This window comes from Pezoporus flaviventris, unplaced genomic scaffold (genome assembly GCF_033815535.1).
Source record: "Pezoporus flaviventris isolate CSIRO_AGI_PZ_B2104156 unplaced genomic scaffold, CSIRO_AGI_Pfla_v1 ptg000090l, whole genome shotgun sequence".
In the NCBI taxonomy this organism is placed as follows: Eukaryota; Metazoa; Chordata; class Aves; order Psittaciformes; family Psittacidae; genus Pezoporus; species Pezoporus flaviventris.
The window spans coordinates 1993301-2020952 of NW_026892638.1; the positions used below are offsets into that span (position 1 = coordinate 1993301).

At 41.4% G+C, this 27652-nt stretch overlaps 1 protein-coding gene across 8 annotated transcripts; it reads left to right on the forward strand.

Moving 5' to 3' along the window:
* The first annotated feature begins 880 nt into the window (after positions 1 to 880).
* Positions 881 to 27403, forward strand: ANKDD1B (ankyrin repeat and death domain containing 1B). 8 transcript variants are annotated; one of them, XM_061475858.1, is made up of 15 exons: positions 881 to 1139; positions 4693 to 4796; positions 6858 to 6956; positions 8448 to 8546; positions 8642 to 8746; positions 10494 to 10592; positions 12184 to 12282; positions 14088 to 14216; positions 15092 to 15190; positions 16774 to 16872; positions 19395 to 19493; positions 23190 to 23285; positions 25726 to 25888; positions 26635 to 26766; positions 27117 to 27403. In XM_061475858.1, exons 1-15 carry the CDS (start codon positions 1064 to 1066, stop codon positions 27173 to 27175), a joined length of 1557 nt encoding a protein of 518 aa, XP_061331842.1. In that variant the 5' UTR covers positions 881 to 1063; the 3' UTR covers positions 27176 to 27403. The 8 variants fall into 8 exon arrangements, with proteins under 8 accessions (XP_061331842.1, XP_061331844.1, XP_061331840.1 ...); XM_061475856.1 differs by having other exon boundaries at positions 886 to 1139; positions 16777 to 16872; positions 25726 to 25924; positions 27117 to 27401; XM_061475855.1 differs by having other exon boundaries at positions 887 to 1139; positions 25726 to 25924; positions 27117 to 27400.
* The last annotated feature ends 249 nt before the right edge of the window (positions 27404 to 27652 follow it).

A 27652-nucleotide genomic window follows, 5' to 3' on the forward strand; every position in this document is an offset into this window, starting at 1 on the left:
AATGCTGGCTCTAGTATGCCAAAGTAACTGTTGACTTTAAGATAAACCTAGAAATACGAAGATTAGGTGGACCTTGGTATATCAGTTCACAAAAACTGAACCTTTTGGGATGTATGTATTGATTTTGACTGGACTTTGACAAAGTAAATGAAAGTCTACCTGAAAATGAAGAGTCTGGCGACTGGATCAATGCCGCTATTGCACATGTGTATTTCTGCCCACATCTATGGCAGAAGCACCTCAGTCTCTCACCTCCCAAGGCTGTATCAAGCGTGCAAGGGCACAGGGAATGTGACCCCCTCCACTCCATTGAACACTGGTTGACAGCAGCAAGAATAACTGCCAAGAGGGATTTTCCCTGAAATAACTTTTAGCTTTGCAGAGAGCTCCATGACTACCCTGTAATTGGTGACAAGTCGCCTGGTTCTGGGGCTCCTGTGTGAGCTGCAATGTCTCTGTGTGTCTGTACCTATGTACTTGTGGCATTGCTTTTCAAAACTGCCTCGTTTGTGAGATGATAGGGGAATCACTTAAGCAACGAGGATTATTTTTTTGTCTTGTGAGTGCATCTGTTGGTGCAGACTGCTATCTGCATGTAATGCTAGAGAAGATCTTGGGGGGATTGTGCAAGCGTGACCCTGTTCGGTGCCTAGCTAGTTCATAGAATCATCCCATCCTTTTTATTGGCCCCTTTTAAGGATTGAAAGTCTGCTAGGAGTCTTCTCCAGGCTGAATAGAGTCACAGAATAGTTTGGGTTGAAAGGGATCTTCAAAGGTCATCTAGTCCAAACCATGTCAAGAAATCCTGTGTAGCTAGTGCCTGGTTTCTTTTAAAATGAATTCCTAAGGCTGCTTAGCACCTCTACCTCCCTGGGCGCTGTGTCCCAGTGCCGGGTGCTGCTGCAGGCACACCCGCAAGGGGTGCTGGGCCTTGCCTGGGTGTGCTCTGCTCAAAGCTTGGGCCCCAAGAACCGGTTTGTCAGGGCCAGTGAAGGGCACCTCCCTCAGCACCCGACCTGGGCCCGTTCCCTTGTGTGAGGAGGAAGAAGAGGCGAGGACAGCGATGAAGGGGCTGAACCACCTGCTCCATGCCGGGAAGAAGGCCACACATGGAGCCACCGCAGCCAGCCATGATGGCCGTGAGTGTGTGGGGGTCAGAGGCAAGGCTGCCCTGTCAGGGTGCCAGGATGGTGGGGCCCACCCCAACCCCCTTTTGCCTCAACCATGGAACAAAAGGGATTGGGGGGGAAGGAAGAGATTAAATGTGAGCTGCTTTATATGTAGTAGAAGACATCAGCAAGGATGTGTGGATGTGGGGTTGGGAGCTGGGGTTTGGCACCTGTGCTTTCCGTGAACTGCACAATGCCCGCTTTACCTGCACCCCGCAGTGGTCTGAGGGGGGTCGCTGGAGTTAGTCACATCCCTGGGGCTGAGCACCTGCCAGCAGTAACACAGCTGACCAGCACCCCTGTTCTGGGATTCAGTCAGTCTTGTGGCCTTGCCCTCAGCAGCACAACTCCCGGTGAGGATTCAGCACGCAAACCGGCTTGTGAAAGAAAAGCCCACTCTGGCCTGGGCTGCAACTACTAAAAACACATTAATTTGTGCAAACTGAGTGGTAATTTTTCAGTCCTGCCGCAGCCCTGTCCTGTGATCACAGCATGACAGCCAGAAGCCGTCCTCCTGCACCGTGCTTTCTGATTCCAGGCTGGCAAAGAGGGCAGATAGAAAAGAAACAAAAGTACAGTTGGACTCAATAGGTAGTTCTTCCCATTGCTTCTTTGAACTGGAAAACAATTATTCTAGAAAAAGACCCTTCATGACTTAATGAAATACCTGCTTTGCCCCTGTCATTGTATTTCCAGTAACAAGAAAATGTAGAAGGAAATATTACCAAAGTATTAAATATTTTATTTAATTTTTAGAAAAAAATAAATATTTTTGTTATTTGAATCTGAATATTGTTCATATTTCTGTATTTTTTCTCCTTGGAACTCTTCAGCCAATTCAAGTTCCTGTTTAGCAATTTTGAGACAATTTAGTGCTTTTTGAGACAATGACAGATTTCATCTTGTGAATGACTACAACAGGAAATTAAGAAAGGAGCAGGGGTAGGGAGGTGGAAAAATTTCCATTGCTGATGAGTATTGAAACCTCTGCTGCGCTCTTTTACTCCATGGGAAGTCATCCTTATTTGTGTTATTACTGAAAGACAGATTAAGGCCACTAAAATCAGATGTAAATATGAGGAAAGAAAAATTGAAGGTACTTCAGAGCTTGAGTTTCTGTGAAGAAGACATTCTGTTTTCAGGTCAACGAAGTGATTTACTTTTCTTTTTACTTCCTTTCCCTTCCAAGAGAGAAGAAATGTTAGGATGTTCAATTTGCCACGGACCGTACCCTCTACAAAGGAAATGAAGTGAAAATTACTACTTTATTAGCTCAAAAGAAAAATTGAATCTATTTTCTAATTATATAGTTACAATAGAACCTGTAGGGCAATGAGCCAGACATTTTGCATGAAGCCAAAGAAAATAACCACCCAAAAAGACTGACAGCCACAAATACATAATCAGTTGCTGCTGTCACATGAAAATAGAGTGATTTCTAATAACGCATGGTCTGCCAAATCGTGGATACCACAGCTTGGATAGAAGGCTTCCAGGAATTTGTAGTCTGACAGCTCTATACTGCTGTAATTTCATGCATAAAAAAATTATTTTTCAAGAGCAGCAAAAGGTTATGCAGCTAGTCGGTGCCATAGTGTCTCTGGATTGCCACTGCTCTTAATGCCTGAGTTAAGATGTATTAAGGAAAAACACACCCAGAGCAAAAGGCCTTTGTTTTTTTGTGACTTCTGGGACAGGAGAGAAAAGATCAGTTATTAATACTTTGTCAGAACCACAACAAAATGCAGATACAGTAAAGAAATATAATTCTTTTTTCTTGAAGGCAGTGCAAGTAAACTGTTGTTCCTGAATCACAGAATGTTCATGTTAGGGTTGAAAAGGACCTTAAGATCACCAAGTTCCAATCCTCCTGCCTATGGGGAGGGACACCTTCCACTGGGCCAGGTTGTCCTGAGATGCAGCAGCATTTATCTTTGCATCCTCGTGCAAGATACATGTATGAGTGCTCAGCAGCAGGCAGTAGGAATGAATATGGCCTAATTGCAACTAGTTGCAGCTAATTGGTGCCCTGCATTTTGTGTTTTCATGTTTGACCAAAATTGCTTTGAGCAAGATACCCTATGACCGTTGTTTTACCAGTGTTTGAAATCTAGATAGTGAAAGCCCTGCTGGATAGTTCTTTAGAGTGCAGACTATGAAAACACACTTGTATCACAACAAGTGAGATACTTACTCTGCAAAGATCCCTGTTCATGATGCTGATGTTGCTGTCAGCCACTCTCCTTGTCACCGGCTTTGTGTAGTGTATTCTGTGATTTTCAGAGGATTTTGGGAGGATGCTTTTGTTGTTAGAGGTGATTGGATAATGTTATAGGAAAGCTGAAAACAGTTCTGAAAATGTCCAGTTTAATTTCTAGCTCATTATGTATAGTGCAACTGCAATTATTTCCACTGAGATAATAATCATGTAGAATGGCATTAAGTGAATGTCATACTGATTTTCCTTAGTATGCTCTGCAATTATAATACTTCAAGCTGTATTCTCATTTGGCATTAATGAACTTAGACATAATGCAGTAGGATGAACTTTCATGAGAGGTCTCTAAGGAACAGATAATTGCTGCAGTTTCTAGCTCAACAGAGACTGCTGTCCTCTTTGGCGATATCATTGGACAAGTGGCTTTCAGGCCAAAATAGTCTAGACAGAAGATACCTAAGCAATTAACTTTTAAAGTGTTATATCCTACGAAATTAAAAGTATCTACTAACATTTTGCTACACTAATTTATTGTAAATGTTTCATTAAATGCTAAGGTAGGAACATAAGACATACTCTTACCTCTAAGTTAGCTAAACCAGTTATTAGACATTGGAATTTTATTTTCCAAAGTTACTGAATATTATGAGTCTAAATGCACACTGCAGCTACTTCAATTGACCAAACGGATATTCATTTTTAGGTTTAGATATTAAAGGAAGGTCCCAATTTAATAGTAAATTCCACAGAGTAGCCAAATTTTGAGTTCAAGTACATATCTCTTTCAACACACCCTCTTCCCACCCCCCATGAAACCGCTGATTTGTTTGATTGTTTGGGGGGGCTTGTTTTGTTTCCAGTTGGATCATACCATTTGGTTACTGTTTTACATTTTTATGTATTTTGGTGATGTGTTCTGTTTTCAAACAGACCAACTTTTCCAATAATAGGAAATAAATGCTTCCATTTGTACTGTTTTGTGCCAGTAAAATATTTTGGGACCCATTTAGATGCCAGAGCCTTATAAATTAACTCCTGTTCCTGTGAGCAGCGCGAATAATAGTAATCCATGCTGTGAAAAGTCTGCCTCTTTGCACTTAGAAGTTGGAACTCGAAACATTAGCCAGATGTCTCTAGAGGAGAAAAAGGTAATCCTGGAACACCTCTATCATGAGAAAAGCAAATGATTTTCATAACATATGTAATCAGGACAAATAACAGAAAGTAAGAACAGTACCATAATTTCTTATGTTGGTTATGGCTATTTTTTTAATAATACAATTTTTTCATCATGTTTTTCCACAGTATTGCCAGATGAGAGAGAATTTCAATATGCTGCTAAAATGAACAATCTGGAAACCATGGAAAAGCTGTTTAAAAAGAATATTAATATAAATGCTGTAGATACTGTGAGTATGAAGCATCTGACAGGTAACAGATCTGTAATATGACTTCTTGGCATTTCATAGTGGAATGACAGCAAGGTAGTGTCAACTGCAAGGTAGTGATGCTGCAGAGTCCCCACTAGGACCTCAGTAAGAAATATTTTATGCATCCAGAATGTTCAGTAGGACTTGTGCAGTGTAGCTCACAGGTCTTTAACCACTAGTCTGTGTGTCACAGGGACTAAGGAACTCAGTCCTTAGGAACTAAGGACTTCTGAACTGTGGTCTCTGATTTACTATTTACTTTGTGTTCTAATTTCTTGAATTCCCCATGTTTCAGAGTAAGAGGACTTAACCTCACAGTCACTTTGAGAATGAATTTATGCTGCTAGCATTACAAATTTCAAGTGTGAAGTGTTTCCATTCAGTTTGTATGGAACCACAGGAGTGTTCTACCACACCCACTGGCCCCAGGCTGAGTTCAGAGTTCAGATTTACCCTAGACAGATGAAAATGCGTTTCTTGTGCTGATATCAGCTCTAGGCCTGAATTATGAGGATCTGTACTTCACAGTAACAAAATGTAGTGCTGTGTTCCACAAGAGAAGTAATTCAACAGCAATGGAGCTGTCATGATATTAATCTGGGAGTTGTGGAGAACAGTTTGCCCTCAGTGGCTATGTATAAATCATCTACCCATGACTATCAAGTGTTACTTAACCATCAGTTCTGAAAAACCTTGCTTCCCATGCCCATGTGCATATTTTCCCATGGGGAATTGTGGAAATAGCACAGATGCATTGCTTGGTTTGTTTATGAGAAAGAGAGGAAGAAAAAACTTCTCAGTAAACTCTTGAACAATGAGAGTGTTCCCATCAATTACATAGTACTCTAAAAAGTCACTTTTAAAATGTTCTTTCTTCCTTATTGCTTTCCAGAACCCAGGAAATTAAACTGAATACTTTTCCAGCCCAGCAGTTTGAATCTTTACTCTGTCATTCTAAAATCAGACCAATAGTACATGAGATTTACTAGCATAGCTGCATGGGTGTTGAGCATTGATTGATTCTCCTAGGGGTGATGTAGCTTATACTGGCAAAACTTTTCTTTTGTTCACATTGATCATTCCTGCCCCTGCACTGCCAAGGCAAATAAACCAGGCTGCCAAAAGGTGAGTTTTGTTGATAGAACTATTTCTGTGCAAGAGGGTTTTTCTGGCATAAATGCATGTCATAAATCCCACCTTTGAATTATTTTAATGCATATAAACTGTAAATTTAAACTTATACATGGATAAGTCAGCTGGTCTGCATAGGTGCTTAAGATAACAAATCCAAACTTACTTTTAAAGTTAGCTGGTTAAATCACTTCTGTATCCTTGGCATGTAAACTCTCAATGAATTTTGTTAAACCCAATTCTGTTAACTTTAACTGGAAGCAAAACTCTCTCCACTAAAGTTTGATGCAATTTAACCAATCCTTTTTTAAATTCACACCATAAATTACTTTAAAGGAAAATTAATCAAGTGTTCCTTAGAAGCACTGAAGCTATTCACCTGTGTAAAATTACTCACTGTTGGCAACTGGAAGCTTTCATCTACATGCATAATGACTCAGTCTGGCAAGGTAACTGAGTAGGGGAAGAATCTCATCATGCATTGCAGAGAGATAATAAAAAGGAAGGAAGATACCAAAAGCAAATCTAATTGTATAAATCTAGTTGTCAGCTTTTCAAATTAAACCATATAATAAAATAGTAAACATGGATGCTTTTGTACTGCATGCATCTCCTCTAGGGAGGATATGATTACTTAATCACATTTTGACATATCAGGAAGGGACGATGCTATGTAGAGAAACTAAATCATTCTGGTTCTACAAGAAATCTTTAAGATCAATGCCTCAGTTCCACCCGAGGGAACAAAAATGCAGATAAAGACCAAGCATAGCTGTTGAAAGAGAAATATATAAATATATATGTATTAACAAGTACATTTATTAATCAGAGAATTCAGAAATCCTGATCACCTGCACAAGGAAAAGACCTGTATTATGGACCTGACAACCAAAGCTTTGCTTATTTCAGCTGAAGCGCACTGCATTCCATTTTGCTGTTGCGAGAAGTCATGTATCAGTAGTGGATTTTCTTCTCCATCACAAAGCTAGACTTGATATGGCAGATCAGGTAAGCTGTTTTACATGTTTTGAGTCACACTGTGTAGGAACATCTTAGGGGGAAGGTTGGTATTTGCCTCATGCTCCCTGTTTTACAAAATTAAGTGCTTGTGTAAAATCTTCAGTTTGTCTTAAGACTGCACATGTTTATAAGGAAAAATATTAGAGATGAAATGCATTGCCCAGAGCTTTGGCTGCGCTGCATACTTGAGTGAGCACAAGGGTGGTTGAAGTGACTTGTGCAAATATACCATCTGTGGTAGCTGTGTGTTAATCACTGGCCACTTTATATGAAAGCAGTCACTGAAAGTAAAAGATAGCTCTGGAGATTGCTAGGAGTTCAGAAAGTAACACCTTGTGCTCTTCCCTTCCATTTTTATGTGAGTAGCTTAATGCAAAACTGTCAACCACTCTGCAGATTCCAAGACATTAAGAGTTTAGCAGTGTATGGCTGATTTGGTTGGGCCAGATGGTGATCCACAGTGCAGGATTTATTCAGATATTAAAACCAAATGTATGGTATGTTATTAATAAACAGGCTATTCAAACTAGGAGTTTTCCAGTGAACTGAATAATGCAAATAGACAAATCATTTACGTTTCCCCCCTGTCCCCTGTCATGGCAAGCATCCTGCTCTCCAAAGTGTTATACCAACAAGCATAAAAACTGTTCCTGTTCTCCATTAGAGGTGGAAGTCAGCCTATTTATATAACTGGGTGAGGTTATAGCTGCTAAGGGAACGCCTTTCTCCCTCTTGCTATGTTTATATTCCTCTGATTTCATCTCTTAGACCAGGTGTTTTTATGGTGGCATAGAAATGTCTTGTATTTACACAGCACATAGCACAATGAGCCATGATGTATGCTGCTGCACCTGAACACAGTACACACAAACTGAGGAAGGTGATTCTATGATTCTATGATTCTATGATAAGAGATGCGGAAAAGCTAGAGTCATCTGTGGCAAAGATGGAGAACACTGGCTGGAAGTTCTATATCTCTATTCCTGTTGGCTCTAAAGAAGTTAACAACAGAGCTATTCTTTTTTCCTGTAGAAAAAGAACTTTTCAAGAGACTTTGAAAGACAAGGGAACTTAAAAAACCGGGCTAACTAGCAAATTATGGTGACTCACAGAAGTACAGTCATTACAAATGATACCTGAAATGTCACCCACCGCAGCCAGTGCTAGTGGTTTCTGGTAAAAGGAAATAATTTCCAGGGACTATTTAATTCCTCCATCACAAAATAAGATCAGTCCTTTCCTGGAAGACCTTTTGTTAAGAAGAGGGGCAGCCTGAACATTTAGCTAGGTCTTGACGCACGACATTTAGCTTAACGTAACTGAAATGAATCCCACTCACACTGCCAGGTGTTAATACTGGTTTTCTAAGAGCCGACAGAGCAGAACCCACTTGTACATTGAATTAAGAAAAAAAGATTTAAAGAAATTTGGCATGAGGTATTCTGGTGGTAATTTCTGCCTGTATCATTTTATTTGAAGCACGGCCTGACAGTGATTCATCTTGCTGCTTGGACTGGAAATCTGGATATAATGCGAAAATTAGTTAAAGCGGGAGCTGATCAAAAGGCTAAGAATGAGGTTTGTTGGTTACAAATTTTTACCAGCTCTAAACGTGTTTATGCTGGAAAAAAGAAATCAGACTTGTTCTTAAAGAGTTGCTTATGGCTTTTCAGGAAGGAATGAATGTATTGCACTTTGCAGCTCAGAACAACAGCGTTAAAATAGTTGATTATGTTCTCCAAGATCTCCACCTGAATGACTTGAACAAGCCTGATAGGGTACAGTATGTTTCTTTTTGTTTATTTCTAGATGTCATGAGGCATCTGTTGTGGGCAAAACAATCTTGACTTGAGAATTTCAATGAATTTATTTTACTGCCAGCTATATAAGCATTTAATTATTGATTTGGGTATTAAGAAACAAGTAAAACAAACGGCCAGACAAGCACTTAGTGAAAACACTTTTCCTCCCTTTCTGGCTGTCTCAGCTGAACTCCAGACACCTCTCCTGCCATGCTTCCCTTGCTTTCACTGAATGTGATGCTCAGTCCCATCCGTGAGGTGGTGGAAAGCAGAGGAGATTGATTTTTTTTTCAATCCATTCCTATATTTTCACTCTTCGTTTCTTACTCTTTTTGTCTGTTCTAGCAAGGGTTCTTTTGTGGGCTACAGTCACCCTGTGGGTGTACCTTCTCCTGAGTCTCCTCTCACATCCTCTCGTATTTCCTCCTGTACCTTCCTTTGTGCATCCTCCCCCTAGCAGTGACCAGCCTTTCTTAAATGCATTTTCACCGAGCCATCAGGCACTCCTCTGATGGCTTGAGTGCTGACACGTGGTTAATACTGTGTCAGTTTTGTGCCTTGTGGAGCCATCTGGAAATGGCTGTGACCAGAATAAGGCAGCCTCTGACCTCCTCCCACACAGTTCACCCTGCAGCCCCCCGTCCTTACCAAAACCTGCCAGTCAAGGCCAACATGGGAATATTGCACCAACACAGAACATAAAACTATGTGTAGCCATTCAGCAGAAGTGCACTAGCTGTGTAACAGTGCCAGGGCATTGTCTTCATCAGGTTTGCTGCGTTTTAAGTTTTCCTTCCCAGAGCTTAGGGATCTTGCTTTGAAGGCTTACTTGGCTAAGTAGGGTATTTTATCTTTACGTGAGGAAATTTATTCTTGTAGGATCTCTCAACAACAGAACAAAGGTTCCCTATTTTTTTTTTTAAGACTTGTTGACCCAATGATGCAAAATTCTGAATTTTTTCCACATAAGACAAGGCGCAGAGTTAATTTAACAAAAGAAACCTTTGTGGCCTAGGACTTGGGAAAAGAAAGGTGACGAAGAATCTTCTTTATGTTGAGGTTATTTCATAATTATCTATTAGTTGCTTGCATTTTCTTTTTTCTGAGACATTTAATATAGGCGACTATAAGGTAGTGAAGCCATCTAGTTATTTGATTAGATGGCCCCACTTTCTGACCAGTGGTATGGTTTTATATCAGGATAACTTTCTGCAGTTGAGCTGTAAACAGCTGGAAAATTTTTTGTTAGTTTAACCACCACCAAAAAACCCACAATGCAGAGCACTGAATTCAGACCTCCTGGATAAAACATCCAAGATACGATTGTTCTGGTCTGTTCTTGCAGAATTCAGATCATGTTATGCCATGGAAATGAATCTTGCAACTTCTTCACTGGCTGTTTCTGAGCATCCTCAGACTCTTAATGACACAGTTCTTCTGATAAATATTTTCATACTGAGAATAATTAAATATTTTTAGCACATTTTCTACCTTGTCACCATTTCTGAACAGTTTTCAGATGTTTTCTTCAGCGCATGCAAGATGTGTAGTCTGGTTTTTCACACTAAATATTGCAATTTTTAAAAATTCTTACTCTTGTGTACATCTACTTTTTTAATCTACTTAATCATATATAATTTTTAATACACATATGCAGGCCATATATCTAGTATCTGAAAGCAAGTATTTTTATTTTCAATAACACTGTTTCTTTGTTTTCTAGAATGGTAAAAAGCCATTCCTTCTGGCATCTGAAAAAGGCCATGTTGACATGATAAACAATTTGATTACTCTGAAGCTGTTTACGTCTGAAAAAGATAAGGTAAAGGCTTCTTTTTCACAGAAGTACAACTAAATACATGCTTAAGAAAGATTACTTCATTTCAGTGTAGTTACTATGCAATCAAGTATTGTGGATAAGCTATACAGATGTGCTGGTAATGATATTCATTGGACAAACAAACACATGGGTGATGATTCTTCAGTAATTAAGGGAAGGCAGTGGGACTTCTTGTCTTACTGCCAGAAGACTTTTCCATATGCATAAGTAGTGCATGTAAAGTATGACATACATGACTACTATGACAGCATATGCTGTCTGTTGGGACAAGTGGGAAAGGCTGGTAATTAAGGTGTTTTAGCCTCTGTACTGGGAGATCATATTTCTGTTTTTCACTCTGCTTGACTGTTTCTTTCTGTCACTGCTAAATCCCACGTGACTAATTTTTCAAAGGTGTTTAAATATGTCAGGATGCAAACAAACACCTATGAGGATTTTTCAGAAGTGTCTTAATACTTTTATCTGAGTTTGCTTCTGACACTGCATTTTAAGGTATCTAAATGTCTTTCAAAGTTTCCTTACTCAATATATGTGGAATGAGCAAGTTGGTATTTCTCCTCATCTGAGGCATTGCAAGGATAAAAGACATTAAAACTATGAAATGGACAGATACTGTATTAATAGAACCATATAAGTAAGCACCCAGGAAGTGATGGTGTTTTTCTTGGTATTCTGGTAATAGTTTAAAAGCTGCAGTGTAACCCAGAGCTCTACATGCTAAGGAGTTTATCAGCAGATGTTAGAAGACAGTGTTGTCCCAGACATCTAGCAGGCTGAAGGTATAAACAGCAATGATGGAAAGCAAATGTGATCCTATAGCGTAAGTAGATGAGAAGCCAGGGCAGAAAATCATCTCCTAAAAGCAATCACAGTGTATCCATAATCACTGAAAGGACTTCCTCTGTCCTCCACCCCCATCTCCCCCAAGCTGTGAACAGAAAGCTGTTCTGGACTCTAATTTCTCTGATGCTTAGGAGTCTTTGAAATTGCAGCTTCAGCGTTCTTTTAGCCAGTTTGATACTCCTTCTTGTTCCAGCATGGTCTTTTAGCTCAAATCCTAATGCTCTTCCTGAACTTGCTCTGTGGTTTTATTTGTTTGCTGGTGTGTGAGGGTTTTTTCTTAATTAGCTAGTGAGAAATTGTATTGATGGTGAAGGAGATTGAAGATTGCCATGTTGGCATCAAAGGCACTACAAGTTTCTATACACTTACCTAGGTTTTGGCCATTAATCTTTAAATCAGTGATCTTGAGGGCTTGGTGTTATTCTCAACATTGTAGAAACAGTACCCAAAGTTTTCTTCTGATTATTCTTTAGGAGGTAGAATTTCAGGTCTTTTCCCTGGGCATACACTACAGTTTTCACAATATAGGACAACTAGCTAACCAGCAGGATCATGTCTGCATACAGATGTCGTTTCAGTCTTAATCTTGGAACATGCTTCTCCTTGTATGTAAAAGAGAGATGTACATAAAAACCAAAAGGCTTTGTATTGCTTTTACTTGATGTTTTAACTTCATTCTTATGACTTCATTTTTGTTTCATAACATACTATTTGACATTTCAATTTCAAGGAGGGAAACACAGCATTGCATCTAGCAGCCAAAAATGGTCACAGTGAAGTTGTAAAAATTCTGCTGGAACAGTGGGGGGAAATAAATGACCTCAATGAGGTAAGGGCACAGAATTTACTGAAATACACAGAGATTTGAAAGATCAACTAAAAGCAAATAAATAAATAAATAAGTATTGCACTGAGAAGATTTCAATACCTCAGCTGCTTTTCTAGTACCATTGCATCCTGTTTTGTTGTACCTTCTCCGATAAATTCAGCTCCTTTAACTCCTTCACTGTCTCTTGCCCTGTACCTTACTCCTCACGTAATGGCTTCCCATCCATCCCGCATGCCCTTGAACAACTACTGGCAGAAAGAAACAGACGAGGGCCTAACTTCCACCTTGCTTCCTGTCCTCCAGCATTTCTGGCTATGTAATCCCAATTCCTTTACCATCTCTGGTGTTTCTCAGGCTATTCACTGAGGCAGTTCATTGTGCACACCCAGCACATACCATCACAGACACCTCAGCAAAGAGATCTCAGGTTTGTACCTTGATTATCTGATCTCAGTTGACTGCACAGAACTGGCAGCAGACACTGCCTACCCACTTTTTCTTTCCTAGATCAGCGCCAGTGAGCTCAGCTCAGCCAGCACATTCATAAATTGCACAGTAGCTGTGAAAATTGTATCCTTGATCTGGTGCACTGATGAGCTTAATTTTTGAGGCCTAAAGTAGGGGTAAAGGAGGGGAATGCATACTAACTACTCAACTTGGCTTTCCTGCTTTGCAGAGAGTCCTTATGTCTTCTGTTTCTCCTATGGGGCAGCTGGAATAAACTAGGCAAGTTAATTTGTTTTGCTGCAGCTGGCATGCCCACTATTTGAAGTTGCCACATAGCTGAAGTCTGTTCTGCTGGCTCAGCTCGCAAAATGAATGCCCACTCATACCCACGGCCCTCCTCTTCCTTAATCAGCAACAGATTCATGGGTCGATGGGTTCTCTTATCCAAACTGTATGTATTTCCAGCTATGCAAGCTCTGAGGGACGGGAATCCCTTTGAAATGTGAAGCCCTGCTGTTTCCAAGCCGTGTCTAACAATGTTGCTTCTGCACTCAGACTTGTACTTCTTGTGTCCCTGTCTTGCCCTGGCTAGTGGTGTGACCTTCCTGTCCAGCTGATGGTCTGCTCCATGAATAAACAGGTCTCTTTTTTCAGCATGAGCAAACCACTACATTAAGTTTACCAGAATAATGGTGGCAGGAGTTCAAGCAAAGAAGAACCAGGATTTATTGATGCTTCTGTGAATGCTAAAACACTAAAGTAACTTTCAGTAAAGTTTTGTGTATTTTAGGAGTTGAGAAGCAGTGATTAGATCATTGTTCAGCTGATATAACTTACCTTAGAGATTCACTATGGAGACTTGGAGACTCTTTGGGAGTGAGAAGATTTCAAATAAGTATGTAACAGGATTATTTCTGCTAAAAGTGCACCAGAGTTGGGAATTCATCACAAATCCATGGCATTAGAGTGACAAAAATTGGTTCTGATGATATGTGCTAGTGTGATAATAGTGTTGCTTGGAGTTGAAAAGCAGAAATTGCTACCTGTTGTCTTTGCTTCTGTGCTTGTTGCTTGCAATCTTCTTTCATTAAGAGTGTGATTAATATTTATGAAATAGCTATCTGTATCATAAACCTCACCAGACATCTGTCTGCATAAATACCATCTGCCACTTAAGTATTGGTGAGTGCCTATTTCATTTAAGTGTTAATTTCGGAGCATTCAGATTGTGTTCTTGTGTGAACATCTCTCCTTTTCTGTTGAGCTGGATACGTCTTACTGAACTAACCTGTTTTGTGTCACAGCATTGCACTCACATGTCTTAAATTGGAACAGACATTTTCTCTCTATTGGTCTAGAATGGAGAAACTCCATTTTACTTGTCTGTTGAAGGAGGTCATGAAAAATGTGCTGAGTTCTTGCTGGAAGCAGGAAGTGACATCAATGTTCTAACTCAAGTATGTACACAATATCGCACCAGCACACAGGTAGTGGGACATCCTGGCCTGTGGGAAGGACCTTCTCTTCTCTTTTCTGTGTGTGCTAACAGTATATTTGCTCTGCTAATTTTTATGAAATGGTAAAAAAAGATATTAATTAATAAAGTAGAATTGGGGATGTAAAGAGTGCTAACAGAATAAAACTGATGTGGAAGAAATATAGCATAGATTTATTTCATGGAGTACGGTGGTGGAGACATTAATTTACTGTACATCCAACAGTAAAACATACGACTAGGAAATGTAACCAGCTAGGGTTGAAAATCCTCCTTTTTGGCAGCATATATGACTGAACTGATGGCAAACCTGTTCTCCACATCTGGTTCCTAGACTTTAGTCCAGCTCACATCTGTTAAATGGTGCTAGCCTGCCTGCTGTGAGAAGTTTATGATTCCAGCAGACTGAGGGCTTGTTTGTTTTAGCAGAATTAACTGAAAATTTTCTACTGGTTTATTTTTAAAAGTTTGTTAATGTGACTGTACTTGCTTGTTAAAGGTCAAACTGAAGTAATAGATGAGGAGACGTGGGCATTGTCATTGTCCATGGCATAGATAAATCAGCTGGCAATGCTGATTCATCAGTTTCTTAAAAGACATTGAGGAGGACTATAGAATACTGTTGGTTTTAGCATGTTTGTTGTGTTAGAGTAAAAATGGGAAGTTCCTTCAGTGTTTACAAAACCACCATCATGCTAACGGCTGATCCACTTCGGTTTATATAATTTTGTCAAAGGGAGTTTTTTTTGGGAGTGGGATAATAACACAAATTTAAGTGAAAGATCATCCTATATTGACAGCTCTCTTTAATACTCTTCTTCCAGCAACAAAAATGTAAGTTTTTGCTATATGTATCATTTGTTTCAGAACAATAGCAGTGCTTTGCAGGTTGCAATTCAGAATGGACATCTATCCTTGGTTACTTTTCTTATTGATAAGAACATTGACCTGGTTCCTAAACCTGAGGTGAGCATATATCAGTCTAACCATTCTGTTGTTCAGCCTGTCCTGTCTTTTATGACCTTCTTTTGGAATTTAGACAGCTGAAGGAGGTTGACTAGTTCCTTGATTTTTTACTAGACATGTTATTATGTGGTTTATGGATGTTGGTTAGCAATATGTATGGACCAAAAAAGACAAGGTTCTGTTGCACAAACCCAGTGAGCACTTGGGCAGATTGGTGTAGTGCAGTGTAGAGATGGTCAGGCTAAGCCAAGGACCAGGCATTAAGATGAGTGAAGAACCCTGCTTGAACTATGCAGCAGTGATGTAGGCCTCCCTGTGTGCTGTGAGCAGAGTTAACACTTTCAACTGATTATGAGTGAAGGTAAATACAAGGTAAATAAACACTTGAGTGCTTTTGCCCTCTGCACTCAAAGCATATACCTTCAAAATCTGCCACTGTTCTTAGGGGTTTAAAAAGAAAGAGGTATTTCTAGTATAAAAATCTTGTCTCAATTAAGATGTGACAGTTTTTGTTACATCTGAGATTTTCTGTGTATAGGAAATTAGTTTTTGCTTCTACAATACAGGATGAAAATAGCAACTGGGCTTTGTGACTTATGCCATGATCACTGGCCTGTTGTGTAATGTCATCAAGGAAGAACTCATGATGTGCCTGCAATTATTTATTTGAATATGAGGTAGTTGTTGTGCTGCCTGTTCTCTTTGGCTTTCTGTAGCAGAAGCAACTCATAAAATTGTAACTTTCATTTTGGAAACATTTCCAGTGCAGCATTACATAAAAGCTTGCTTTACTTTTCCGTAGCCCTGAAGAAATGGCTGTGGTTTATAAAGACACTAATGAACAGGTGTCTGGCACCCATCAATGGCACTAGTATGGGATTATTCTTTAGCTGTGTTTAACAAGAAACTGACAACTCACAGGTTCAACATACAAAGTGATCTTGCCCATCTAATGGCTGGATTGTGACTGGTGGTGTGTCTGTGCCTCAGTTATTTTAATAGTAATCTCTCAAAGAAAATAAAACCAAATTAATTTCTTTCTAGCTGTAATTTACTTTGTATAAATATGACAGGAAGTCAGTTTCATATGAAGAATAGTTCCAGCAGCGGTATCTAACAAGAGTTTATTCCCGGAAAGTAGATTTTGACATCTGTTTACCCAGCAGAGAATAAATCTGCGTCCAGCCTATTCAACTAAGAGCAAACCCAGTTTTCTGGGGGAACAGAAACATTGTCCTAAACTCTCTATTGTCAGCCAAGGGTAGCAGCATATCCAAGGTATAAATACATCAGAGGAGTACCTTGCTGTGTTCCTAAGTGGTGACACACTGATACTCAGTCCGTGGACTCAACATTTCCAAGTTCCTCGGTTAGCATTTGTTTACCTGCTGCTGAGCCATTGCAGGAGCAGGCTACCATGTCTGGCGTAGCTCTGCACCTCCAGATGTGTTTTCTGCAGTCTGGAAAGTCTGCTAGAGCATCTCGCCTTTCCAAGGGGTGGATTTTAAAAAAAACCTCTTTCTTGTTTAAATGGACGTCTAATAATATACCAAGGATAATAGTCTATTATTTTCCCTCCACAGCAGAAGAATTCCCCTCTCCATTTAGCAGTCATCAATAACCACCTACCAGTAGTAAAAAGCCTCTTGGATGCCAATCATGATATAAACTCCTTAAATCACGTAAGAAAAGCTGAGAATTAATATAACATCACTTCTAACAAGGAGATTATGTGGATTTTGCCTGAAATACATTGTATTTTTTTTTTCTTCCTGAGCTCAGGGTACAAAAAAATAGGAAGGAAGAGGCAGTTCCCTCCTTATCTTTTTGCATGTGTGCATATGTATTAGTCACTGGTACATGCTGTGCTAGTATTGTTTCTGCAAGATAAGGATAGCAAAATGCTATGTACCCAGAAAATATCTGATTGTTCAAGTATTACAGTTCATGTGTAATAACTGACAAAATTGTCTCAACAGCACTGACCTCAGACAGAAACCCAGTACAGAGGGTCACTTAGCTGGTAGGGAGTTAATTTTTTAATAGCAACCCATAGTGTGCTGTGTTTCAGATTTGTGACCAAAACACTGCTGGTAAGTCAGAGTTTCAGCTGTTACTGAACTGTGCTTACACAGCACCAAGGCCTTCTCTGTTTTGCACTCTGCTTCTCCCGGGGCATAGGCTGGGATTGAGCAAGAGCCTGGGAGGAGACACAACTAAGCAAAGGTCCAGAGCTGCTTCTCACAACACATCACACTGAAGGATGAGGTCACAGCTGTCTGGTGGAATCAGTTGGTGTGTCTGGGTGTTAACTGAAAGTTTTGTGGTTGGAAGTCACCCAGGGACATTGGCATCTGCTTTCTCCACCTTTACCAGGATCTTTTTCTTTCCGCTTGGTACCAGCAGTCTTTGGAGGCCTAGCTGGCTGCTCCCCAGTTCACTTTGAATGCAAGGTAGCTCCTCAAAGAAGGTATTGTAAACCAGCAAGACAAGTAGACTATCATAGAAGGTATCCAGTATTTAAGGGAGTTAATGGTGGTGGAGGTGGTCTACAGCAACCTAGCCAACAACCAGGCCTCCAAAGATCTGAATGACATCCAGGTCTCATGGCCAGTAGCAGAAGTTTGTACACTGGCCATGTGGATGTAGTACATTGGTGCCCTGGCCGCAATGGATTGGGCAGACACTGAGACACCAGCTGTGTATAGACCAGCCTGCCAGCTGTGTCCCTTCAAAGCGAATCTCCTCCCCTCTCCATCAGCCCTACCTCTCAGCTGTGGGAAGACCCACCAGGTCTCTCAAGTCCCACACTGGGGACTGTGGCTCCCTGTTGGTGAAACACACTCTGAACTCTCACATGTCGGATGGGGATGCTCCCCAGTAGTCTTTGAGAAATCTGTAGTTTGCCTCTTCTTGTTGATCATTTTATTGCTAAAGATTAATTTGTACACATTTTAGTAGCAGAGGCTGTAGTTAGTGGCTTGAGTCAAGTATGACAATGAGTCTTTCTATCACATAAAATACAGAATTCTGTTCTTGAGCACATGATTTAGAAATGTTCCATGCTTTGTCCCTAGCATGTCTGAGTTACATACATTAGCTGCACGTATATCTCTGAACTACTGCAGCAAAGAAAGTAGGGTGTATTGCAGTGGGAAATTCATGAGGTCACGTGTCATAGTGTGTATTCCTAGAACAGCTGATGAGACACTCCAAGGCGGAACCCTGAGGCTGGTGTTTCTTCATAAGGTGTTGCTGTTTGACTCTGCAAACTTTAAGTCAAGATTTAAAGAACAAAAGTTTTCTAATCAGACCTGCAGAATGTGGACTTGCAACATCAGAGAGGTGCAGGTACAAAACCTTCCACCTAAAAGGATGCTGTGTCACATGAAGCATGCTACAGGATATGTCCAGAAGATATGCAGGGCTTCCACAAATGACAACATATCTTATTTGCTGCTGCATTACACCCACAGATGGCTGGAATTTCTAATATTCTGCAGAAGGATAAATAAATAGGTTTCATTTGGGTGCACGCAGTCTTGTAGTGGCTACACAACCCTCATTTCAGACCTAAAGATTAGACTTGAAGCTGAATGCCCCTTTAGCTGTAGTTCTTGTTAATAATTTGGTTTTGTTTAATCCTTTTTTTTTTTTTTTTAAATTTTTCCCCCTTTGTGTGTGCTTGCATGGTTTAAGGTTCACCGAACCCATTACAGAGCTGGTAGACTTCCAACACATATCACCATTTTGTGGCAGCGCTGGCTAACAAACCCTGCTGTAGTGTTGAAAATTACGGATGTCCAGTTGTCTTTGTATGAATTTCAGCTGGGAAGAGGTTACTTGAGAGACAGTATGGGTGGGGGTTGGCAGCTGCATGAAGCACTCTGTCCAAACCACCTTGTTTTAAGAGGGAAGAAAGAAAGCTTGTTAAATTACAGTACATTACAGGAGCATGACAGTGACCTTTTCCTGAGCCAGCTGGAATTCCTGCCGGGTTTTTCTGCAGAGATCCCAGATGCTGTCTTGTTTGTCTGGAACAAAACTGGCAGGTAGATCACTCAGAAGCTAAATGATTTCATCCTGTTCAGTGTTTTCTTTCCAAGGCCATCTCATGTGAATCTTCTTCAGATTCAGATTATGAGCACTCTATTTCTAAGAGAGAATTTGGCTTACTGTATTTATTTGGTGTCATTAATTACAGAGGCAGGAAACCCCACTACATCTGGCAGCTGATCTTGGCAACATGGAGCTGGTGGAAGTGCTGCTGAAGGCTGGCTGTGATCTCAGGGCTGTGGATAAGGTAGATTGCATTCCCCATATGTGCAAGGACATTGTGATTTTATGTTTTGTTTTACAACTTTCTTCCCAGAGATGCAGAAAGCACTTACTGGCAGTTCTCTTTCCTAAGTAAAGCTGTTAGTTGTTACAAAGGAAGTCTCCTTTTTATATTGCATTACACAGCTTGCAGAGATCTGAAATGGTTTTAGTGAAGAGGTTCCAAGCTCCATAGTTTGAAGGGTGAAAACCCTGCTGCCAGAGACCTCTGCTGGAAAAAAGGATTAGCCTTATGGAGTGGAAAACAGCCTGTGGCTGTTGTAACTGTGTCCCTGCAGCATTCATTGCCAGGAGAGGCACAGGTACTGCCAGCTTCACTAACTGCAGCGATGGCGAGTTTCCCTTTACCCCTCTGGGCCACCTGGAAGTGATGGTGCTGTGTCCTTGAGAAGACATCCCAGGTCTGCTCAAGTGGGTGCTTAGACCTGTTGCTGATGTTCAGCCTGGAAAGACAGGGGCAGGAATGGCTGGAAGAAGTGCCAAAACTAAGAGCCTCTGCCAAAGTGCTTTCGAAAGGACAAAGTACCAAATACAGCTTTTACAAATTCTGCTAAATTATTGCAAGACTGAGCTTCCCCTTCTTATACTGTTACCATTATACTGACTTTCTGTATAACTGGATTGACAGATTTGGTGTTTATCATGCTGCATTGTTAAGAGTTATGCCTTATCAGTTAAGCCTTGCCGTTAAGAGTCATACCTACACTAGCTGGAGAGCTGCAGTTCTCATGTGGGCTAACCCAGAATGAAATCTTGTCTACTTTAGTTAGTGCCTTTGCCATGGGAAAATTGCGTCCACCTAGTCGTATTCCAAGGGCAGGCACAGAAAATTACTTCTTACTGCCTGTTTTGATCTTAAGCACCTCAAGCCTTTGGGCTGGGTAGTGCTTCAGTATTACAGCAAGTTGACATTGTTCAGCACATGTCATGAGAAGGTGGTTCTCAGCCAGCACAAGTTCTGTCACCTTTCTGCTCTGGTTTTATTTCTAGGAGTAGCTTGTCCCTTGCCCATTTGCTGGTTCAACCCTGAGGCCATGCCACTTCTGGGAACATTTGAAAGTTCAGCTCTCCTTGAATCAAATCGCTGCCGAGGTGCCAAAAATGTTTCCATCCCCACTGAACAGTAGGCAGGAAAAGTGGAGCCAGCTTCAAATTGCACAGTTTTCCTGGCCTGTGTGCCCTGGCAGCAAGAGTCCTCAGATCTCCAGAACATGTCATGCATCTGTGTGAGTCATGAACTCCCTTGGGAGCTCTTCCTTCCTCCCTCCCATCTGCAGAGATAATGGTTGTTGGTTGTCATTGGTAGTGCAGAGACTTGTGCACACAATCTGGTGTGCAAGACTGCTGCGCCATGTGTGCAGTAGCATGCCAGCAGTGTCTGCATTAATACAGGAGGCCAGAAACAACCCCTCTTCCCATCCCCTTCACCTCTCTGTGAAGTACAGAGCACTTTCCAGGGCTGGGTCCCAAGGAGCTCTTGTGGTCTCTGGACTCTTCACATACAAAGTATGTCTGTGCTATAAAAATTTTATGAAAGGTAAATTCTTTGGATTCCAATGTGATGCTTTTCTAAAACCAGGCTAATTAGAATGATCTTGAGCAAAGCCTGGAGGCAGAACTCAAAAGGGAACTCTGTAATAGCTGGAAAGTTGAAATGCCTCCTAATTGAATTACTGAACCTTTTAATTAAGGTCTTGGCTTCTTTTAGGCCTAATTTTCTAGAATGCCTATCACTTGATATGAAGAGAATAACCTGAATGCTTAAATCTGAGGCAGTTCCACCAGTGAAAATTCGCTGAAAATAGATAATTGCAGAGGGAAGTGGGCAGCTGCAGTCCTCTGCACCTAGAATTAAAGCAATGGCTTGTAATTCCTTTGACTGCCTGTACTACTTGAAAAACACCTGTTTGCTGAAACAGTCGGTGTCCTCACTTCAGTTGTCACAAGAACAGAATTCCCACACTCTCATTCCTTCTATGATGGGGCTACAGAACTGATGGACAGGGATAGAGCAGCTGACGTCATCTACCTGGACTTGTGCAAAGGGTTCTACACTGTTCCACACGACATCCTTGTCTCTAAATTGGAGAGACATCAATTTGATGGATGGACCACTCGGTGGATAAAGAACTGGCCAGATGGCAGCACACAAAGGGTTGTGGTCAATGGCTCAATGTCCAGCTGGAGACCAGTAACGAGTGGTGTCCCTCAGGGATCGGTGTTGGGACCGGTCTTGTTCAACATCTTTGTCGCTGACATGGACAGTGGGATTGAGTGCGCCCTCAGCAAGTTTGCCGATGACACCAAGCTGTGTGGTTCGGTTGATACGCTGGAGGGAAGGAATGCCATCCAGAGGGACCTTGACACGCTTGTGAGGTGGGCTGATGCCAACCTCATGAAGTTTAACCATGCCAAGTGCAAGGTCCTACACCTGGGTCAGAGCAATCCCAGGCACAGCTACAGGTTGGGCAGAGAAGAGATTCAGAGCAGCCCTGCGGAGAAGGACTTGGGGGTGTTGGTTGATGAGAAAATGAACATGAGCCGGCTTCAGTGTGCACTCGCAGCCCAGAAAGCCAACCGTATCCTGGGCTGCATCAAAAGGAGCGTGACCAGCAGGTCGAAGGAGGTGATCCTGCCCCTTTACTCTGCTCTTGTGAGACCTCACTTGGAGTATTGTCTGCAGTTCTGGTGTCCTCAACATAGAAATGTCATGGAACTGTTGGAACAAGGCCAGAGAAGGGCCACAAGGATGATCAGGGGACTGGAGCACCTCCTGTATGAAGACAGGCTGAGGAAGTTGGGGCTGTTCATCCTGGAGAAGGCTGCGTGGAGACCTCATAGCAGCCTTCCAGTATCTGAAGGGGGCCTATAGGGATGCTGGGGAGGGACTCTTCAGTAGGGACTGTAGTGATAGGACAAGCGGTAACGGGTTAAAACTCAGAGGAAGTTTAGATTGGATATAAGGAAGTTCTTTACTGTAAGGGTGGTGAGGCACTGGAATGGGTTGCCCAGGGAAGTTGTGAGTGCTCCATTCCTGGCAGTGTTCAAGGCTGGGTTGGACCAACCCTTGGGCGACATGGTCTAGAGTGAAGTGTTCTTCCTCTTGGCAGGGGGGTTGGAACTTGATGATCTTAAGGTCCTTTCCAACCCTAAGTATTCTGTGATTCTGTGATTCTGTGAGCCAGTTTCTCTTACCGTCTGAAATAGGACAGGTTTGCCATAAAAGTTGGAGGTTTCCAGCCCTGCTAGCCTACCCTTATCTGAAATGCCAGTCTAATCATAACATGGGAACAGACTGTGTGTAGTATTTTCAGCCTGTAGGTGCAAGGGCTTGCAGCAGGCACTTGAAAGCAGTGACTGAGGAGCCAGAAGCTGGTATGAAGTACGCAGGAGTCTGAGTGTAGAATGTTTCTTGGAGCAGCTGTACCTCAACAGAAATTCTGTAGGGGTAGTTCAAGGCAGGAAAAAGTTGACTACTCAGGGCTTGGGGATCCTGCAAAGCACAGAACTTTCACAGTAGCTACCCTGAAGCCATAAAACTAGCAATACATTTTCTCGAGGAGAAGGGATATGGCTCTGTAAACAAACCTCCTGTTTTTTCTATCATATACTTATCCTAAATATAAGAGATAATGTTCTGATTCACTGTTTCTGCTTTCAGCATGGAAAAACTGCACTAGCTGTGGCATCAAGGAGCAATCATGCCCTCATTGTAGATATGATCATTAAAGCAGAAAGGTATTATGCCATGAAACAGGTAAGAAACACTCTTCATTACACTGAGGAAAACACTAAGGGAGTACAGCCGATTCTGATCCTGAAGCACCTTTTGCCTGAGGTGGTTCCTTTTGGCAAGCTGCAAGACTGGCCTTGATAAATTGGTTTATGTGGGTTCCATGTCATGATTTTGACACAACACAGTTTAAAACCCCTAAGATTTCTCAGGTACACCTTTTGTTTGGAAGCAGGTCCTGGTGAGGCAGTATAAGACATCTCTTGTAGCATCCACCCTAAAACCTGCAAGAAAGAAGATGCTGACACAATTTATCTATGTCAAGCAAGTAAATCTGTGAGCGCCAGAGCTAGCAAACCAGGGCAAAAGGACTAGCGAAAGGAATGCACTCGACTGTCAGCTCCTGTGCTTCATTGCTGAGCTGCCACACAAATATCTAACTTCATTATCACTCCTGCTTACTGTCAGGGAGTGTTTGTTGTACCAGGTTAGCCAAGTGCCTCCCACACTTAGGTGGTATAAGCATATGGATCCTGCCCAAGTGCCAGCACATGAATTAGCCATTTTTACCACCCCACTTCATCCCTATGTGCCCAAATCCGTGATACTTCGTTTTACAGGGCATTGTGCTGGTAAACCACCCATCTAGATTAACTATAATGAAAACCACCTCCATGAACTCTCTGTGTTGTGCATATTAGATTTGCACCAGTTCAGCTGGAGTTGTCAGGTACATGATTGTTTCTTTTGGCTTAAAAGGGGAATTAGAAGTAATCTCTTGTCAAAGAAGACATGACAAGTCTGACAGCAGTGAGCCCTTAATGCTCCTAACTCTTAGCATTGTTTACTGAATTGCCTGAGGAGAAGATGTCCAAGCAGATGGTCTTCCTCAAGAGCTCCACAGGTGTTGGGAATAGAAACAAAAGTGTTTGTATCCCATTACTACGAGCACAGCCTTTGGCAGCTGCTTAGATCTTACAGGTATGGAATATAATGTTGCTCAGGTGGCTTTACCATATAAGAAACTAGAGTGTTTTGAACCATTATTTTGAGAACTTTTTGTTACACTGAGCTGACTTACCATCTGTGACAAGGCATTAGTTACAAAAGGAAATGTCACGTTGCTGTGAGGAAGTGCACATGACACTAATGTGTGGGAGTGCCTTGTTCTTTCCATTTGCCCTTTTTTCTATTTGTTTGCCTGTAGGGTTTTTGTTGGTTTTGTTTTTCTAAACCTCAGAGGTTTTCTATACCCCCTCTGAACCAGGGAGAGCCTGAAGCTGCCTGGTAGAATGCCCTGACCCTCACCTTGCATGCAATAAAGTCTGCACTAGAAAAGTGGAATCAAACATACATGAAAAAGCTTAGTTACTGAACTAAGATTATTTTTTTCTTGCAAGACTCTCATAAGGTTAGTAAACAACGCTGTTGTATTTTTCTAAATTTTATCTGGAATGGAGTATTTTATGCTTAGCATTTTAAAATGTGGCATGCTGCCATTTCCTTTTTTGCTTAGTAGCTGCTCTGTAATCCCATACCAACTTCCTGAAGACATTTTTCACTTTGGAGAATGATTTGAAACAAGACTAGCATGTAAACAAAAAGAAATACAAAAGTAGTTTAGGCTTACCTACACTAGGAAACAGGCTTTCCACTGGGCACTGCTCAGCTAAGGCTAAAATCACTGCTACATTCTAAATGTTGCTTTCGCAGAGGTGCCCAAACAAGAAGCAATACCTTCACTCCTGTATCATGCATACGGTAGCAACACCACTTTTCATTTGGAGGGTGCTTGTGGTTTTGTTTTCTATCTAATTTTGCTTACACTGGCAATAAAACTAGATCCAGGTTCAAACTACATGTGCTTACCAGTGCTTGGACACTTTGCTGAATGGGGCTCCATGCACAAAACCCAATGGCTTCATGCTGGCACCAAATGACCTGGTTGTCTCCACTTCAGGCGAGCTGAGCTGATGGGCAGAGGCAGAACAGCCTGAGCAGCACCATGCTGATGGTGCCTAGCCTCTTCTCAGGTAGAAGTCAATACTTCTAGAAGCAAGAAAAAAGAGTAAGAGCTGTGCTTGAAACCCAACCATGTTCAAAACATGGCATACAAAGTAGACAGAGCCAATGATCACAGCAGTACTGGCATGGGACTTGCTGCTACTTGCTATTGTGTAACAAGTGCCAGAGAAAGGAAGTGGTTTATTTTGAATTTAACTTAATATGACATAGGAACAGACACAGGTGGGATTCATTTCCGTTATACTACTTCGACTGTAATAACATCATCCACGCTGACACATCTTCCAAAAAGCTCAACTAGCCAAACACAGCTCCTTTACCTGCACTGAACAATCACTTGTCAGGAGCTACATGTGGCTGTAGAGGACATAATGTTCACTGCTCTCTAAGTGAAGTTCCCAGCTTCATTACAACATTTATCATCTGCTTTCTTCTTCAGGAACATCTAGTTCACAGTGATGATGGGCCAGACTTCAGCTTGTCCTTCAAACAAGATCACAGTACACAGACCAAGCATATCCGTTCTTCCCTTTGGAATCTAGCATATAACCAGTTAAAACCCCAGGAATGGAAAAAACTGGCCCTGCTCTGGAAGTTCACGGGTGAACAAATTAGAGCTATTGAAGAACAATGGACAGGTAACAATATCTGAATGGCTAGACATAATAGGTAAGCTATAAAAACCACAAGGCAGAGCGGCTTTTTAAACTACATGAGTGTCAGATTCACAATGGCCATACTGCTCTTATTCAAATAATGAAAAAGGGCAGTGAGTGGGTACAAGCTTTGTCCCTGGTTCGAGTGGCGGTGATGTAGAAGTACAGGCCACTTCTGTTCTCCCTTTTTGCCTGAAGGAATCTTCATCTTTAGAAATCAGAAACAGTGAGTGGCATGGAAGGGTCTTGCAGGTCATGCTGCAAGTGAGGAACTGGGAAACCTCGTGACAAGAAGACCTTGTTCATGCCCTGTCTTGACAGCTGCCATAAACCAGCATTTTTTGGTTTCAGGCCCCTCAAGTGCTGGGAAAGCCATACTTCTAGAGTATGCATTGTACTTGCTTACTACTACTCCACAATATACTTCCACACATTGAGGAAAAATGAAAGGAAAAAATCGTATTAAGGTGTATTAGCTTTTCTCTCCCTTTACTGTAGCCTTAGAATAAAACTATAATTTGTTTGTCTGCTTTTACAACTTTTTAAGCCTCAGTCATCATTTTGCTTCTGGGCAAGAAAGGGAATAGTTAAATGAGTAGGTTTTAAAACCTCTTGGAACTCTAGAAGTACAAAAGCACAAAATATCCTGTTCCCAGCACATGGAACAGACAAATGCTTTGTGTATTGCATAGGGAAAAAAAGTTACAAGGAACATGGAAATAGAATGTTGCTCATCTGGTTACATGGTATGCTGCTGGCCCGTCAGAATCCTGTTAAGCACATATACGAGGATCTGGTGGAAGCAGGATTTCAGCCTTTAGCTGGTAAGTTGTTAGAGACCACCTTACACTGTCCTCTGCCAGGCTGCAGTGCAGTGCAGAGGTGCCTGCTGCTGCTGCCGGGAAGGTGTAACTGTGGCCGAGCTGGAAGACAGCCTTCCTTTCTGGGACTATGCTCTTCCTGGGGGTGGCATGGGGGTGGGTGACATTCCTTGAGAAAGAGCATTTAAGCAAGACTTGTGATTTCTAAAGGAAGACAAAGAAACAGACAAAGAAACTTTGCTTCCCTCCTTTGTCCTGCAAGTGAATGTGATTGGCTAGCCCTTAGTTAAGTTAGTCTGACCTTGTGAAATATAGAGCATGTCAAGCAAGTGACTTCTCCTCTTACTTTACAGAGAACATCAGAGGTGCAAGTAGCACTGGCATGGACTCGAGAAAATGTGCTATTTCATGAGTTCATTAGTAAAACACGGCATATCTGATGGATTTACATACCAGACGGAAGGGGACTTCCAAATACAAACAGTATCTTTTCTGGAAACAAAAACCTATTTTGAAGTTGTATGACTTTTTCCAACCTAGAAGAACTTGTAGTCCTGAAATACTGGTTAGTTCTCTTATAAGCTTGCTATACAATGATTTAAAGAATTAAGAGTGAATGGCTATTAGTATACTGGTAAGCAAGAACCACACTCCTCTGTTCCCCCCCGCCAAGGTTCTGCACCTGGCCTAACATTGATACGCTAATTCTGTACTGGAACTGCAAATTAAGATATTTTGTTTGACATGAAATGTAAATGAGATGTTTTCTACCTGAATAAAATTAATAGGTGAAAATTATGTGTATAAATCAACACTTCCAGAAATAGGCTGGCACCTGGCCTCATTTGGGATTCAGGTTTACGTAAGGGCTTGCTAGGATTATAGTGTT